This window comes from Corythoichthys intestinalis, chromosome 13 (assembly GCF_030265065.1).
Source record: "Corythoichthys intestinalis isolate RoL2023-P3 chromosome 13, ASM3026506v1, whole genome shotgun sequence".
Classification (NCBI taxonomy): Eukaryota; Metazoa; Chordata; class Actinopteri; order Syngnathiformes; family Syngnathidae; genus Corythoichthys; species Corythoichthys intestinalis.
In genome coordinates this window covers 1336799-1354802 of record NC_080407.1, presented here as the reverse complement: position 1 = coordinate 1354802, position 18004 = coordinate 1336799, and the positions used below count along the sequence as shown (strand labels likewise).

The 18004-nt window shown below is 44.0% G+C and overlaps 2 protein-coding genes across 4 annotated transcripts in view; both read left to right on the top strand.

The window, feature by feature from the left end:
- Window positions 1–83: 83 nt before the first annotated feature.
- Window positions 84–2217, top strand: echdc3 (enoyl CoA hydratase domain containing 3). Its single transcript, XM_057855650.1, has 6 exons — window positions 84–292; window positions 534–655; window positions 896–993; window positions 1051–1251; window positions 1465–1643; window positions 1720–2217. Exons 1-6 carry the CDS (start codon window positions 147–149, stop codon window positions 1871–1873), a joined length of 900 nt encoding a protein of 299 aa, XP_057711633.1. The 5' UTR covers window positions 84–146; the 3' UTR covers window positions 1874–2217.
- A 1955-nt stretch (window positions 2218–4172) lies between these two features.
- Window positions 4173–18004, top strand: part of LOC130928710 (ankyrin repeat and BTB/POZ domain-containing protein 3-A-like) — a 50293-nt gene continuing 36461 nt past the window's right edge. For 2 of the 3 annotated variants that reach the window (XM_057855428.1, XM_057855427.1), the window contains exon 1: window positions 4179–5341. In XM_057855428.1, coding sequence (XP_057711411.1) covers window positions 4441–5341 — 901 coding nt within the window. In that variant the 5' untranslated portion in view covers window positions 4179–4440. Of the gene's footprint in view, window positions 5342–18004 lie in introns of all 3 variants that reach the window. The other variant, XM_057855426.1, reaches the window with a different exon arrangement.

Sequence of the window (18004 nt, the reverse complement as noted above, 5' to 3'; positions counted from 1 at the left end):
TAAATTATATCAAATAAGTAAAAAGTCTTAAATACAATAAAATTTCTAACCACCCTCAGCAGAGGTCGCGCACGTTCTACGTCACGAACGTAGTGACCTCCCTCCCAGATCCGGAAAAGTTCGTGTTTGTTTTGATTGTATCAAACATGGCGACATCTGCGTGTAGGTTGTTGCGTTCCATGCGCAGCATAAATCTTGCTTGCGGGTCGCAATTGCTCTCGGGACGTCGGTTCTTCTCTGACAGAAGCGAGCCGGAACCGTTGACGGTGTGCAGGCAAGACAACGGTATCAGGTGACGAACTCGTTTGGGAAGAAAATGAACCAAATGTCACAAATTTCCCGATTACTTCAACCGCGAATCATTGCTGCCTTCTTTAATGCACCTTGAAAGTCTTGACAATAATTCGCCGTATTTTGAAAGAAAAACAATGTTATTTTTCACTACTGCACAGCGTTTGGGCACCATTTTTTCTTGCTTTACAACTTGGAAGTCAAGGAATTAAATGTGTTAATATAAATATGCACGTCTATAGAAGAATAATACTGAACAATCCCAAAAAGAGGAACACCCTTTCGCTTCGCATGCTGGAGTCTCTTCAAAAGGACATCTTGGCTGATGTGGACAACCAAGATCTTCGAGTTATCATCATATCAGGTGTATCATAATCTTGAAGATATTCTCACTCTTGCATTTGCTTCGTCATTGGTTGTGTCGTTTTATATTTTCAATGAACTAATTGTTATTTGGACTGCATTTTTCCGTCTCTCTTGTGTCTGTTGAGGTGAAATTTGCAGGCACATTTAGACAAAAGTCGTGCTTTTCTGCCACCCTCAGACACCTTGAGGCAAATGATTTCCGTTTATAACGCAACTATGTCTTTTGTGTGCGTGGTAGCGGAAGGTCCGGTGTTTTCCTCCGGTCACGACTTGAAAGAGCTGACGTCGGCCCAGGGTCGAGATTATCACACGCGTGTATTTCGCACGTGTACAAAGGTGAGTCACGCGGTGACTTACAGTTCTATATTTCTATTGACCTTCCCGGTCCGGCAGGTCATGACTCTGATCCAAGACATCCCCGTTCCCGTCATCGCCATGGTGAACGGCGTGGCTACGGCGGCCGGCTGCCAGCTGGTGGCCAGCTGCGACGTGGCCGTAGCGTCCGACAAGTCCACCTTCGCCACCCCGGGTGTCAACGTGGGGCTCTTTTGCTCCACGCCGGCCGTGGCCCTGGGCCGCGCCGTGCCCAGAAAGGTGAGCGTTTTAGGGCACAGTGTCGCATTCGAATTCGAAATTTGTTGAACTGGTTGGCCTCTGCGACACCGACGCACATCCAGTCCGTTTTGACTGGCGGCGATTATTCTCATTGTCAGAAGGATGAAAGAGCCACAAGGCTCTCGATCACTCTCAATGGCATGGAAGGAGTTTAAAGTTGCAAACGTGAGCCCTCTGACTTCATCCTGACAGGTCGCCATGGAGATGCTTTTCACCGGCACTCCCATCTCCGCCCACGACGCTTTGCTACACGGGCTGCTCAGCAAGGTCGTTCCGGAAGAGCGACTGGAAGCGGAGACGTTGGCCATCGCCCGGCGCGTGTGCCGGGCCAGCCGACCCGTGGTGGCTCTCGGCAAGGCCGCCTTCCAGAAGTGCGCGCCGCTTACGCTCGGACCGTGACTTGCCGGCGTTCTCCCCGCTTAGTCTGTTTTGTCCTTCTTCCCCGAGGCAAATGTCTCAAGGTCGAGACGCGGCGTACGCCACCGCCTCCGAGGTGATGGTGGACAACCTGGCGCTTAGAGACGGCCAGGAAGGGATACGAGCCTTCGTGGAGAAACGCGAACCGGTGTGGAGCCACCGAGCGGAAAAGGCCCACGATTGATGCGTGCGGTCCAATCGTCGGTCGTCGTCGACTCACCCTGGCTTGAACCCCGCGTGCCTTCAGAAGCTGCATTTTGAAGATGATGCACTTTGCAGTTGAATAGAGATATGAAACCATAACAAATTGTTGGTGGGACAGGAAAATTTCCATGCGCTAATGGTTGTGTACTACAAACGTTCACTCATCCGCTGTCATTGACTATGAGTCTGGGTTTATAACTTGTAGATGTCCAATCCATTTGAGGTGGAAGGCCTGCTGCCAACCTCCCACCTCAAATGAATTGGACATCTATTGCAGCCAAGTGTTAATAAAATAGCCTATACTGCATGTACAGGAAACCATCATATTTTTCTGTCTGCTCTTTTTCATTGTTTTTTGTGTTTTTATGTAAGCTTTTTTTCACTTTTGTATTATGCAAAATGATCACTCTAGCATATCAAATATATCCAATGACATCCATTACACACACAATTTTTTTTTTAAGCTTACTCAGTCAAAAATTATTTTTAAAAAAGTGATATTTGCTATGTTCCACCATTTTTGTTTGATTTAAAATGCCCCCGAAAAAAAGTAATTGCAATATTTACTATTAAGAGGCTCAAAATGTTGACTTAAAATAAAACATGCAATTTTATTTTTTTACTCGATTTCCTTGCCTCCTGAGGGGTCAGTTTAACAGCCTCTGTAATAGGGTGACGTTGTATCTGCTGCCGCCTGCCGGATGTTCAAGAAAAAAGCCTGTTTACAGTCCATTCGAAGTCAACATTTTGACTTTCCTAATAGTAAATATTGTAATTATTTAGTTTTTTTTCTGGGTGTATTTAAAATTTTGAAAAAAGGGAGAAAAATAGCAAATATCCTATTTATTTCGTAAATTAAAAATGCAATTTTAGTTTCTTACTCTGAGATTTTTCTTTGCCTCCCGAGGGGTCAGTTGAACAGCCTCTGTAATAGGGTGACGTTGTATGTGCTGCCACCTGCCGGATTTTCAATAAAGAAGCCTGTTTCCATTCCATTTTAAGTCAATATTTTGAGCTCCTTAATAGAAAATATTGGAATTATAATATTCAACTATATTATATATAATATAAAAATTAATAATAATAAAAGCGGCATGGAAAATGAATGAATGAATGAATATTCTAATATTAATAATATGATATATAAATATATTGCAAATTTCCTTTTTAAAAAATATATTGCAAATATCCTTTTAAAAAATATTGAATGAGTAAGCTTAAAACATTCTTTGGGTGTAATTCCTTGTGAAGTTATGATTCTAAAAATAAAAAAAAATACAAATACAAACTATTCTCTTGGACACCACAAGAGGGCGCTCATGTAAAAACAATGACGTGCCTCGTCTTTTCGTTCAAAAATTCAAACATGTTTACAAGTAAAGTGCATTTTATTTTAAAATGAAATAATTGAAATTGAACGCCGTTCAATTGCCTTTAAAATACATCGAACTTTACTAGAAAACAACTTCAATTATATTATAATATAATTCATTATTATAATATTGCCAAGGCCAGAAGACAAGAATGTAAACCGGCTTTTGTTCATCCGGCAGGGGGCAGTACATACAACGTCACCCTATTACAGAGGCTGTTAAACTGACCCCTCAGGAGAGGCAAAGAAATCGCTGAGTAAAAAACTAAAATCGTATGTTTTATTTAAGAAATAAATAGGTAATTTGCTATTTCTTCCCCTTTTTTTTGTTAACTGTAAGATACACCCGGGGGGTGGGGTGAATAATTACAATATTTACTATTAAGAGGGTCAAAATGTTGACCTAAAATGAAATGTAAACCAGCTTTTTTTCTTGAACATCCGGCAGGGGGCAGTGCACACAACGTCACCCTATTACAAAGGCTGTTAAACTGACCCTTCAGGAGGCAAAGAAATATCCGAATTGAAAATGAAATTGAACAAATGAATGGCATTTATTGAATATTTATCTCATGATCAGACTAAACAAAATTAGTTTTATCAAAAAACGATGGCTTAAATTCCCACAAAGGCCCAGGTGGGTCCTTTTTTCCCCAACTGAAAATGCAGGTACAGTTGACCAATGAGTTTTTCTCTGGAACAAGCCCCCCTGACTGCAATCAAATAAATACTGTTGTGAGGGAAGAAATTGGTGAAAAGGTGTTTTGTTAATGGGCTGTAACTAAAACCCGCACCCATAAGCCCTTTGTGGAATCGGTTAGACACCTGTGATCTATGCAGTGAAAGGTGTGCGAAAAGAGTAAGCCGCTTGCGCATATTAGCTCCCTCTAGGAGGACAAATACGGTAGGACAGTCTACCGCACATGAGCCTGATGAGTTCTCCACTTGACGCATTTCCTGGTTTTCCTCGCGAGGATAAATCGCTGAGGTGCGGAATCATATTTGTTTTTGTTTTTTGTTTTTGTCTGGGGACTATGACTTTATTTACTATCCCGAGACGGGGATTTAACGTTGGATTTGATGCGTTGTTCATTTAGCGAGGTGCTTCGGTCGGGGTCGGGGCTACTCGCCGGCAGGCATGCCCACCGGCTCCAGCACTAGTATGCGGCGAAGCCATGGCAGGCAACGCTAATCGGAGCGCCGAGGTGAGGACGCTGGAGGACCTAACGCTCGATTCCGGTTATGGTGGCGCTGCGGACTCGGTCCGATCGTCCAGCGTGTCGCTGTGCTGCTCCGAGCCGCCCCTGCAGTCCCTCGCGCACGGCGGCAACCGCTGGCATCTGACGGAATCCATGCACAGCCGACAGAACAGTTTGGACACGGTCAACACCGTGCTGGCCGAGGACACCGAGGCGCTGGAGTGCGCGGCCCAGCTGTGCGCCAAGCTGCCCGAGCCGGAGGAGGTGCCGTGGAGCCTGGCCGAGGTGGAGGGCGCGCTCAGGCGGCAGCGGAGGGACGACGAGCCGCTCTCGCTGCCGCTCTCGCTCTCGCCGCCGTCTCCGGAAGTCCTGGCGCGGCTCTCCGCCCTGGTCAGCCGCGCCTTGGTGCGCCTGGCCCGGGAGGCGCAGCGCCTCAGCCTGCGCTACGCCAAGTGCACCAAGTTGGAGGTGCACACCGCCGTCAAGGTGGTGCTCTCCTGGACCGTCTCGGTCAACTGCATCGCCGCCGCGCTCAGCGCCCTCTCCCTCTACAACATGAGCACCGCCGACAAGTTCGGACGCGGAAAGTCGGCGCGCTGCGGTCTCGTCCTCTCGGTGGGCAAGTTCTTCAGGTGGATGGTGGACAGTCGCGTGGCGCTGCGCGTCCACGAGCACGCCGCCATCTACCTGACGGCCTGCGTGGAGAGCCTCTTCCGCGAGGTGCTCGGACGCGCGGTGCGCGGCGCGCTGCTGCGACGGGACGACGGCCCGGCCGACCTCAGCCCGGAGGCTCTGGAGCAAGCCGTGGGCGCCGACTCGGAAATTTGGGGGCTCCTGCAGCCCTGCCAGCACCTCATCTGCGGGAAGAATTCCAGCGGTGAGTAAGAAACCCTGCACGTGTTGCTTCCTCTCCATTAAAACCAGTTGCAAAATCCAGCAGAACTTTGCTGGATGAGTGGTGGTTTGCCACTGGTCTTGCTGGTACAGAAACCTGAAACTCCCTGTTTCCGGTTCCAACTGCTTCAAAAGTTTCCATACCCAGATATATCACTTTGGATCAGAGTTCTTCCCGCTATCCGAACACACAGCACAGTTCCTTGATTAACCCTCAACTGCCATCGACGGCACTAGACGTCCAATCCATTTGAACTAGGAGGGCTGCAGCGACTGAACCAATTTGCTGCCAACCCTCCCATGCAGTTCAAATGGATTAGACCTCTATAGTGATAAACGCATTTCAATTCATCAATAGCACTGAAAGAGTTCATCCTAGTCCTTAGTAGGAATGTCCCAAATTTAACGACTATTATTCAGCAGACTTTTATGACGATTAGTTGTCATTTCTAATAATTTTTTCCCTTTAAAAAAAAAAAAAAAACAATCTAGCAATTAGATTTTTACTGAAACATAATAATTCACAAAACATTTTGCAACACTCAGATTCTTTATTAAAGTACAAATGAACACATAAATAGCAATAATAAATCACAAATGAACAATGAGGTTAAAAGCTGATATAGCATTAACTAGTGCAAAAGAACGGACTGTAAACAGATTCAGAACACTGTGACAACGTAAAATACATTAAAAATATGTAGAATTAATATTATATTACTAAATGTATATACAGTACATAATAATATGTTATAATATAATGTAAGTAAGATTAGTGCAGTCATGGACTATAGTAAGCTGGCCAGTGTTTCCATTTTTTTTCATCCATCATTCTAACAAATACAATCTGCATGCCGTGCACAGACTACAGAGAATGCGAGACCTACAGCTTTCGGGAGCAGCAGCAGAGTAGATAAATAAATGTCATGTGTTACTGGAGTGAAGTACGTGAAAATAACTTCATGATGCTCGTTGATATGACGCACACAATGGGCAACTTCAATAAAAAAAACATGTCTTTAGTTACATGGATTTACGATCTGCCAGCTTGTTGTCTCCTGTCGTCCTAAATTACAACCGGGCGACAGTGCTTCAGGTGTTCATTTACGGCCGACGTGTTGCCGTGGTATGCAAAGTCTGCACACTGTCGTGTGCAGACTTTGTTTGGTTGAAATATGTCAATGCTTTGGCCACTCTGGTGTGCTTTTTTGGCTTTGTGCCACTTTCCCCAATTTTGCGTCCGCCATACTCAACTTTCCAAGCATATTTTTTTAATCCTTCACTAACCGTCGACGGGATCTTGTGCTCGTCGACGCATTTACGTCATCACTGATGTCGACTAGTCGGGACAGCTCTAGTCCCAGGTTCCTGTTTTTAGCCCATGTAGTCCTGGAAACGGTTCATGCTACTTGTACTGTCATGCAATTTCCAAAAATATGTGATTTTTTTTTCATTGAACTAAGCATTTCTATTCGTTCGTAGAAATACGCAGATTGAGAGTGTACTGAGAGCCAAGTTTTAGACCGTGGTCCCAAGTTGCCGGCTCTGAGGTAACGTTCTCGCTGTGCAAACGCTTCTACTAAAAGGTCCTACTTCTGGGGTTTTACCAGTTATTGCCTCGGCAGCCCAAAGGGATCGTTTGGAGATTTACTATTACTTTGTATGTATTACAAGCTGAATTTCCTCTCGGGGGCAACCCAAAGTGGCAAATGAGCCAATTATCCTCATTAACTGTGCGCATTCATTTAGTACTAACGATGCTGCTGTTTATCATTTGTTTTCCTCGTGTTTGCGTGTGTGTGTGAATGCGGGACAGAGACTCAAATCTGTTTAACTCTTTCATCCTTCTGCTATGAATTTAAATGAGTTTATCACTATAGTAGATGTAGACACGAGAGCGGGAGGAGTTTCTGCCTACGCGTGCCGGTCCCCATCATTGGCCTATTTTGTGTCACGGTGCCACCAGATGGTTCTCCCTAGAGGCGCCGTGAACACTCGCCCTCGTTAATTAAAGCGGCAGCCGGCGGTCCCGTCGGCTCGCAAAAGCTCACGTGAATGCAAAACCCCATGTCGGTGTTGTCGTCGAGACCAATCGCGGCTTATCTGTGGGGGAAAAAATAGGAGATATAAAGGTCAGCGAATAATTTGATTTCATCGCCTGCCACTGACAACCATTGTGTTCGATTTAAGTGGAAACACTGGCTAGTAACGCTCATCTTTCACGACGTCCCATCCATTTTGACCGGCAGGGGCGAGTGTCGGCCGTCGATGGCAGCCAATGAGTTCAATGAGTGTATTATGAAGGGTTAAGTAAGATGACAGAAAATGTCACCACTCAACCGATGTTTGTCCTTGAGAGTTTGCGACTGAAAGCACGCGACAGGCGAGACTGACGATCTGACAGCGGCGTGCACTTTCCGTGAACCGCCTGACGTTTGCCTGTCAGCCGGCATCTCGCTCGACGTGACTCGACAACACATGAGCTGTGGCAAATTCCACTTCCGCTTTGGTTCTCTTGAAATCAAACATGGGTTCGGTGGAGGTTGATTCTCAAACTGAACGCTCCCCACTTTGTCACCTCCGAACATAAATTCTCCATCTTCTCACCTTTGACCCCAGCCGGACGCGATAGTCACGTCGAGCGTGTTAAGATCAGAAAGACAGGTTGCATTTGATCATGAAAGAAGCTTATTTTGTAATCCGATCCAAACTAGACAAAGCCAGATTGAAGGCTCTAGGTCCAACCTATGTTCTAACCTGATGAATTTGAATGATTTTGCACTCTTAGATGGCAGCTGAGCTGACTTGTTTTAACTGGATAGCCCTTATTGTTGTCTGTAAGAGCGAGATTGCTATTGATTTTTAGCCGTCAACATGCGAGCCTCCAAAGCCCGGCGCTTTTCATTGCTTTCGGCTCCAATTTTGAGAGCCTTTTCCACACAAAAAGTCACAGCAAGGGAGGCTGCATGCCTGCACAACTTGTCACCTGTTTATCTGTCTCCGTATACTGTGCGATCTGAAAACATTTCGCAAGATGTGTTTTGGAATTAGAATCTTGGTCATTTCACAACAAGTCGCAGAATAAACTTGGAATTTTTCCTTTCCAAAGAAATACAAATACTGAAAACGAGAAGAACTTTGTAAAAAAAAAAAAAAGTAACAGATAAAGCTGGAAGAGCATAAAGGCATGGGCATCGCCAGATATATTTCACAGTATTGATTTGCAGTGCCCCAGTATACATTTCACCGGTAAAGAAAAAGGTTAAAAAATACTTTGGAGTTTTAAGTCTACATAGTATAATGTACAGAATGCGCCTTTTTAATATGGTTATATTACCCTATTCACTTCACTACCTCACAAGCTTTTCACACACTGTTGCTGGTATTTTGGCCTATTCCTCCGTGCAGATCTCCTCTAGAGCAGTGATGTTTTGGGGCTGTCGTCGGGCAACACGGACTTTCAACTCCCTCCACAGATTTTCTATAGGGTTGAGATCTGGAGACTGGCTAGGCCACTCCAGGACCTTGAAATGCTTCTTACGAAGCCACTCCTTTGTTGCCCTGGCTGTGTGTTTAGGATCATTTTCATGCTGAAAGACCCAAGCCACGTCTCATCTTCAATGCCCTTGCTGATGGAAGGAGATTTTCACTCATTTCCTTCTTTCCTTTACACAGATCAGTCGTCCTGGTCCCTTTGCAGAAAAACAGCCCCAAAGCATGATGTTTCCACCCCATGCTTCACAGTGGGTATGGTGTTCTTCGGATGCAATTCAGTATTCTTTCTCCTCCAAACACGAGAACCTGTGTTTCTACCAACAAGTTCTATTTTGGTTTCATTTGACCATAACACATTCTCCCAATCCTCTTCTGGATCATCCAAATGGTCTCTAGCGAACCGCAGACGGGCCTGGACGTGTACTTTCTTCAGCAGGGGGACACGTCTAGCAGTGCAGGATTTGAGTCCCTGGCAGCGCATTGTGTTACTGATAGTAGCCTTTGTTACTGTGGTCCCAGCTCTCTGTAGGTCATTCACTAGGTCCCCCCGTGTGGTTCTGGGATTTTTGCTCACTGTTCTTGTTATCATTTTGACGCCACGGGGTGAGATCTTGCACGGAGCCCCAGATCGATGGAGATTATCAGTGGTCTTGTATGTCTTCCATTTTCTAATAATTGCTCCCACAGTTGATTTCTTTACACCAAGTGTTTTACCTATCGCAGATTCAGTCTTTCCAGCCTGGTGGAGGTCTACAATTTTGTCTCTGGTGTCCTTCGACAGATCTTTGGTCTTGGCCATAGTGGAGTTTGGAGTGTGACTGACTGAGGTTGTGGACAGGTGTCTTTTATACCGAGTTAAAACAGGTGCTATTAATACAGGTAACGAGTGGAGCCTTGTTAGACCTCGTTAGAAGAAGTTAGAACTCTTTGACGGCCAGAAATCTTGCTTGTTTGTAAGTGACCAAATACTTATTTTCCACTCTAATTTGGAAATAAATTCTTTAAAAATCAAAAAATGTGATTTTCTGTTTTTTTTCCCCACATTCTGTCTCTCATCGTTGAGGTTTACCCATGTTGACAATTACAGGCCTCTCTAATCTTTTCAAGTAGGAGAACTTGCACAATTGGTGGTTGACAGAATACTTATTTGCCCCACTGTATGTTGCGTTCAAGTGTGTTGGGAGATCCCAATTGGAAAATGGTTCTTATGTGTTGTAAAGTCGAAACATTGTTGCAACGAAGAAGAGTAACGTATTTTAATGCTCCAACGATACATCACAGTTGGGTGATTCTTTGGCGCTTTTTATAGACACTATGTAATAGAGAATTTTTTTTTTCCCGATTACTCCAACAAGACGTGAATGCTTCATCAATATGACGGTGTGTGTGCAGATCGTGCAGTCGACGGTGCAAATGACATTTTCCCACCTGCTTTCCAGGTTGGTGCCAAATTAATAGCCCATTCTTGTTGTTCGTTGCTACTTCCGTGTTGATGTTTGTTTGGTCGCGTAGTCCCATTCAAGCAAATTGAAGTCGCAGATTAGCTACTGTATTTTAGCTCTCCTGCTATGAATACGATGACAATTAAATGCGATTTGAGTGAGAAGCTCTCACTCAAGAGCTTTGTCTAATATTGTGTTAAAATTATATCTGGTATTTTAACTGTATCAGTACTGTGTCTGTTTATTGCTATTGTTTATATGACCAAAATGAATAGAACCTGTATGAAATAATTTGGGATACGACCTCTAACAATTTTGTCTGTGTGCGCCTATTTTCCAGCAGCATTTAATTTGTTACTGGAGTCCCTGTAATCTGTAATTATTTTGCATTTCCATGTCCCTCAAACAGCATTACTCTTGCAAATGGATATTAGAAAGTTATTTTCTCGCAGCAAGGACAAATCAGCAAGGAGGAATTGGAGAGGTAAGCTAGGTAACCCACCTAGGCAACATCAACCACTTTTAGGTCACAACCTACCAGTTGAGAAACACTGATTAATTGCATAACCGTGAGTGATGTATCCTCATTTCTGTCCAGACAAAGTAGAGCAGCAGAGTTTGACGGAAGTTGATGAGCATGAGCAGACTATCAACAAGGGATGTCCCAATTTTGATTTTGGGTTGTGGATTTTGCCACCTCAGCATCAATGGGCTCTTGGAGTCTTATCAGTCGTGTTATCAGTTGGATATTGGGTATTCTCCAGTGTTCCTTGTGTTGGGACAGGGCGTCCCGCCATTTGTTCTTGACTGTCCGGGAGAACTGATTCCTAGAGTTGGTGGTGCAGATGTGGGCTTGTCAGGGTCACTCTTGCTCAGTCAGTTGCATGATGCACACGTTGAGCTTCTGTGATAAGAAAGCATCATGTATCTTTTATGCCCTATATTCTGCTTGTTTTCCTTAAACTATGGTATAAGTGCTATTTATTTTATATTGGGTGTGTTAGAGTAATACAAACAGTCGATCGGTAAATACGACAAAATTTACTATTCCCTGATTGATTATATTAAGTGTGTTAGAATAATGCAAACAGTTCGACAGCGCCTACGAGAAAAGGTACTAGCTCCTTCAATACTGATGGCTTCAAAACAAAAAAAAACTCACTTTGATTGTGATTATATACCATTTAAAGCGCTATTTCTGACTTTGTATGATAAATAAGTGCTAAAAAAAATTGATTGCTTGCCAGTGCCCCGCTGTGCCCCAGTATTGTATAAGGTCGAGTGCAGTGGTTTTTAACCTTGCTAAAGGATTCACCGAACCCTTCGGAATTAGATAACAAAGCAATTTTCTTCAAATTTAAAACCAATACAGTATATCTAAGCTAGCAAGCTAGTTAACTGATCAAATTCCCGTTCAAAACTCTTCTCATTTTGACAGCATGTTTTATAAACAGTACAAAATTTGAGACCATGCGGCCCTTTAGTCTGTTGTATTCCCTCATACCAAGTGCGAGTCAACCTTCCACTGAGCAAAACAGTTCCTTCTCCAGTCTCCAAGGACGAGCAGTTAAAAGAAATGTGAATTGGGAGGAAAGCAGTTCAAAACCTGGTCTAAAAAGCCACTTTGGCTAGATTTAATCAGCGTACGGAAATAGGGCTCTGAATTTTTTTAACCTTGGCCAAACCCCTTAGACTTTCTCACCGAACCCCTGGGGTTCGATCGAACCCAGGTTAAGAATAAATATGATGTACTTCGGGACAAAACTATTCTTCAAAAAGTTGAGTTTGCCTACTTGTAGGTTTGTTGATTCTCAACAGAGTATGATTCATTTGCGGCGACCTTCCCCGAGGAGCGGCGGCGAATGCATTGGCGTCGCCGCTCGATTAAATTATCAGCGGGACGTAGCATCCCTCTTCCATCGTTCATAACGCCTTCCGAGGGGGGCGACTTCTCCGTCTGCATATTTATTTCCGCTCATGAGCTTTTTGTTGTCCGTGAGGTTATTAGCCTCCCTGCTCGAGGTGACGGATGGCCGTCATCCCGTCGGCCGCGACGGGCGGTTGGCTTCATAAAGCCGGATGGGAAGTTGTTTCTTTTGTTTTATGAGGCGCATCTCGATCATTGCTCCCCTGGCACGAGCTTTTCTTGTGCCCCGTTCACTGTCATCCCAACTCCGGATTTGTGCTGCTTCGGAGGGCCGCGATTCCTAACCATCGACGACCATTTTTCATCGTTCTGCTGTCTGCTTCATTCAATTTGTCACTAGTAGACGTTTGTTCATTGGCTACCACTCTCTCACTTCAAATGGATCGGACGTCTTTTGCCGTCAATGGCGCCAAATGCCTCCGAAATGTGATTTTTAGTACATGTACGCTGTCACCTGTTGCTTGTGTAACAAAGCCTTGCATAACTTGCTGTATTATTGCTCACACCTACGCTCGTGCGAGATGCTTTTCTCACAGTAGCCGCCATCAGCACCACCACAACAACAACAAATCAGTGTTGTTGTTTTTTTTTTCGCGTGTTTTTTGGCTTCTTTTCACCCGACAGTGTGTCATCTTCTAAAGAGTCGGCGTGGCTTTTCTCTGACCTGCATTTAAAAAATTTTTTTTATTGGCTTATTTTTTTCTGTGAACAGATGAGTCAGACTTGCTCAACTTCAAACTGTCCGCGAGGTTGCTGTAAGCGTGCGATATTGCAACATAAACAAGGCGGCGTGTTTCCTTAGTGGGAAGGTGACGAAAGGCGGTGACGGGAAATTTTCATCACGGTGACGCGTGGGCCGTCTGTCTGGGACACGAGGAGCATTTGAAGAAGCGAGCTGATAATAGAAACATCTGTCCTTGAAATATTTACTCATTTGATATTTTTTTGAAAGTAACTACCATTTTGTGAGAGACGTCCAATCCTTTTGAGCTGGGGGGACTGGCAATGAATGATCATGTTTCGTCGTCTTTGACAGCGATAGACGACCGATCCGTTTCCAAATTTGAGTTTTGCAAATGACTAAGGGTAATGGAAATTCATCTAGTGATAACAGCTGAAATGTAGGTAAAACATTGGATGTGGGGTGTGACAAAATATCGAAATAGAGATATATCGTAATACTTTGTATCCCAAAAGGTTATCGATATGCTCCTGCCAAGCTTAATAATCATGTAGAACAACCTTAGATAAAAAGCTTGAAAAAAATAATGAATTAGTTCAAAAGTGCAACTCTTTAGCATTCAGAAACAATAAAAGAAATGAATAAAAAAACATTGCCGTGGTCACTAAATGTTAATTTTATAGAGCAAGTGCAGGGAAATCTATATGGAATCACTCCATTCTGAGGAAAAAATATGGAATCATGAGAAACAAACAAAGAAATAACGATCAAAACACATCTCTAGTATTTAGTAGCACCACCTCTGACTTTTATGACAGCTTGCAGTCTCTGAGGCATGGACTTGAGTATTCTTCATCAATTTGGTGCCAACTCTCTTTGATTGCATTTGCCAGATCATCCATCCATGCAGGTTGGAGTCTTGCTGTGGACCATTTTTTTCAATTTTCACCACAGTTTATCAATAGGGTTGGGATCTGGGCTATTTTGCAGGCCATGACATTGACTGGATGAGTCTTTCTCCAAGGAATGCTTTAACAGTTTTAGCTCTGTAGCATGATGCATTGTCATCTTGGAAAATGACAAACATATTTTCAATTGGAGGGATAAGAAAGCTGTCTATAATTTCAATGTAAATTTGTGCATTTATTGAAGATTTCCCCACAGCCATCTCCCCAGTGCCTTTGCCTGACACGCAGCCCCATATCATCAAGGACTGGGGGAATTTTGATGTCTTCTTCAGGCAATCATCTTTTTAAATCTCACTGGAACGGCACCAAAGAAAAGTTCCAGCATCACCACCTTGTCAAGAATCTGCATTGGAAAAGGTGATGATGCTGGAACTTTTGTTTGGTGCTGTTCCAGTGAGACTTTAAATGGCCACAAATGACCTAATTACCTGGCATTGACTGCCACTGACAGCCATAGACGTTCAATCCGTTTGAATTGGGAGGGATGGTAGCGAATGGATTGGATGTCTGCTAGTGATAAACAAATTCCAATTCACACTAGAAGCTTGTTTTTCTGTTAATTAGTTGTTTGCAGAATATGCTAGAATGATTTCCTGACCAATGTATCGATAATTGTTGTATCGTCAGATCGTCGTTATCGTGAGCTTTGTATCGCAAATCGTATCGTATCGTGAGGTACCAAGAGGTTCCCACTCCTAATTGGATGTCATAGTTAAAACGTCATCAATCAAAAGTTTTTTTAAATGTATAAAAAAAAGAACTTTGTTTTCTACAATCCCTTTTTGTATGATGTTTAAACCAATGATCTTCATTTCACTGCATTTTTGTCGCACTGCACAGCCGACAAGATCGGCGCCGTTCCAACTTCGATGCATTCTTGCTTTCAACCTAGCTCCTAACGTTCACGGTTGCGGTATAAATGCTGGGTTTTCACCCCTCAAAGAGCCCCATTCATTTCCAATGAGAAAAAAATTGGGGAATTTCAGTTCTTCAAAATGAATCTACTCCTACAATTGCCCCCCCCCCCCCCCCCCCCATTCACCTCATTGGTACATGAAAATTTTAAGGAAATCAAGGCGCACCAGGGTATTACTGTAATTTTCTGACTAGAAGGCGCACCTGACTAGGAGCCACCACTGACCAAATTTGACGCCAAAACGGCATTAGTTCATAGATAAGCTGCACCGGACTATACACAGCTGACCAAAAGTATTGGCACCTCTGCAGTTCTGTCAGATAATGCTCAATTTCGCCCAGAAAATGATTGCAATTACAAATGCTCTGGTAGTAATATCTTCATTTATTTTGCTTGCAAAAAAAATCTTGATCATTTTACACAAAACTCCAAAAATGGGCAGGACAAAAGTATTGGCACCCTCAGCCTAATACTTGGTAGCACAACCTTTAGACAAAATAACTGTGAACAACCATCAATGAGTTTCTTACAGTGCTCTGCTGGAATTTTAGACCATTCGTCTTTGACCAACTGCTCCAGGTTTTTTAGATTTAAATGGTGCCATTTTCAAATCTCCCCACAGGTGTTCTATGGGATTCAGGTCTGGCCACTTTAGAAGTCTCCAGTGCTTTCTCGCAAACCATTTTCTAGTGGTTTTTGAAGTGTGTTTTGGGTCATTGTCCTGCTGGAAGACCCTTGACCTCTGAGGGAGACCCAGCTTTCTCACGTTATGCTGCAAAATTTGTTGGTAGTCTTCAGACTTCATAATGTCATGCACACGGTCAAGCAGTCCAGTGCCAAAGGCAGCAAATCAACCCCAAAACATCAGGGAACCTCCGCCATGTTTGACTGTGGGGACAGTGTTGTTTTCTTTTGGATGCTTAATATTTTTCCCTGTCAACTCTGTGTTGATGCCTATTCCCAAAAAGCTTTACTTTTGTCTCATCTGACCAGAGAACATTCTTCCAAAATGTTTTTGGCTTTCTCAGGTAAATTTTGGCAAACTCCAGCCTGGCTTTTTTATGTCTCCGGGTCAGAAGTGAGGTCTTCCTGGGTATCCCGTCCCTTTTCATTCAGACGCCGATGGATAGTACGGGTTGACGGATTGCGGGACAGCTTGAACTTGTTTGGATGTTAGTCGAGGTTCTTTATCCACCATCTGCACAATCTTTCGTGGAAATCTCTCGTCAATTTTTCTTTTCCATCCACATCTAGGGAGGTCAGCCACAGTGCTGTGGGTTTTACACTTATTGATGACACTGCGCACGGTAGACACAAGAACTTTCAGGTCTTTGGAGATGGACTTGTAGCCTTGAAATTGCCCATGCTTCCTCACAATTTTGCTTCTCAAATCCTCAGACAGTTCTTTGGTCTTCTTTCTTTTCTCCATGCTCAACGTGGTACACACAAGGACACAGGACAGAGGTTGAGTCCACTTTAATCCATTTTAACTGGCTACAAGTGTGATATAGTTATTGCCACTACCTGTTATGTGCCACAGGTTAAGTAACAGGTGCTGTTAATTGCACAAATTAGAGAAGCTTTACATGATTTTTTTCAAAGGGTGCCAATACTTTTGTCCAGCTCATTTTTGTAGTTTTGTGTGAAGTGATAATGAATCAATTTTTTTCCCATTCTCTTTTGTGTTTTTTCATTGCAAGCAAAATAAATGAAGATTTTACTACCAAAGCATTTGTAACTGCAATCATTTTCTGGGAGAAATGGAGCATTATCTGACAGAATTGCAGAGGTGCCAATACTTTTGGCCAGCACTGTATTGTAGCCTCTATCAACTTGGTGATAACACACACTATGCAGGAAAACAGTACAGAGGATGTGGAGGATGAGGATGCTCGCCGTTATCATTAGCCTAATGCTAACGCAAACGTGAACTCTATGCTAAGGCTAGTGACATTTAGGGTGTGATGATCACTCAGCACAGACCTTTGAAGACTAAATCAACATTGCATATTCTCTGGCCAAGAGAACAAATTTTAACGTGTATGCAAACCTGCGATGCAGACTAACTACATAAAATGTCACATATTGTGAACATGTGACGGAAACCATTGCGCATTTTCATTTCGTTCTCGTTTTGTCAGACGGAAACTGGCATTTGTCTCGTTATGTTTAAGTCTCCCAAAACACAAAAAAAAAAGTGTTCGTTGACAAAATCGAAATTTTCGTTTTCGTCATTGCTGAAGAAAACAACACTGATTGGAGGTCAAAATTCCCCATAGTGCCCAAAGATCAACAGGAAGTGACCCACAGGTGTTTAGCAACCAACACAGCAAAGCCCAGAAATAGCATTTTTTTTAGTTCCCTTTGTTATTCACATTCAGGAATAGTCACCGAAAAAGTGCCGCACCAAATGTTCCGTCCATTTAGATTGGTTTCAGCCATGCAGGCGTGTGTGCATGGTCTGGCTCGTCCTATTTGCGTCAGGAGGCCTGACACTTCTTTTCGGCTTCCCCCTCCGGTATGTGTGCGCTGGTGCGACAAAGAATTCAGCAGCCATCTCCTTTCTGATTTTGACACTTGCACACACACACGCGCACACACAGCGGAGAAGTGGAGCCTCCTACGGGATCGCTGGTGTGTCTGCTTGAGATTTACAGGAGGAATATTTCGCTGGAGGCTGCAGGAATGGAATGAATGGCTAGTTGTCATTCAGCGCCTTGGACGGCGACGGACGTCCAATCCGTATGACGAGGAGGAGCGTCATTCAAACGCCAGTCAAATGGGTTGGACATCCGTGGCACTCACTGAGTTCATTCCGAGCAGCGGTGAAGAGAGAACCGCGCGTGGGTGTTCAGTTGGCCGGTGATTCAGCCGCGGATGAGGTCACGAATGAGCGTAAACGGCGCATCACGCGGCTCCCTCGGCCCGTCTAGGGAGGCCGAGGAGGGCGGGGCCAGACGGCTTCTGCCGGCCTTTTTGGGCTGCTCAAAAGTAGGCCAGCTCGTAGCCGAGAGCGCCTGCAACACAGCCAGCCGGAGCCGCCTTTTAATACCTTATTTAAATAAACTCCAGTAGCCAAAGTCGGCAGCTGATCTCTACGCAAGCGACAAATCCATTTTTTTTTCTTGCCAAATGTTTGCCACCTATGTATGTACATTTTACACCCGATTCACACTGTTGCAACTCCAAAATGTTCCAAACCAATCAGTTCTTTTG

Excerpts from the sequence above, each read along its gene's own strand:
- echdc3 (XM_057855650.1), top strand. The coding sequence starts at position 147 with ATGGCGACATCTGCGTGTAGGTTGTTGCGTTCCATGCGCAGCATAAAT. Across the intron at positions 656-895 it reads TCGAGTTATCATCATATCAG|CGGAAGGTCCGGTGTTTTCC; the intron begins GTGTATCATAAT and ends TGTGCGTGGTAG. Across the intron at positions 1,644-1,719 it reads GGCAAGGCCGCCTTCCAGAA|GCAAATGTCTCAAGGTCGAG; the intron begins GTGCGCGCCGCT and ends TTCTTCCCCGAG.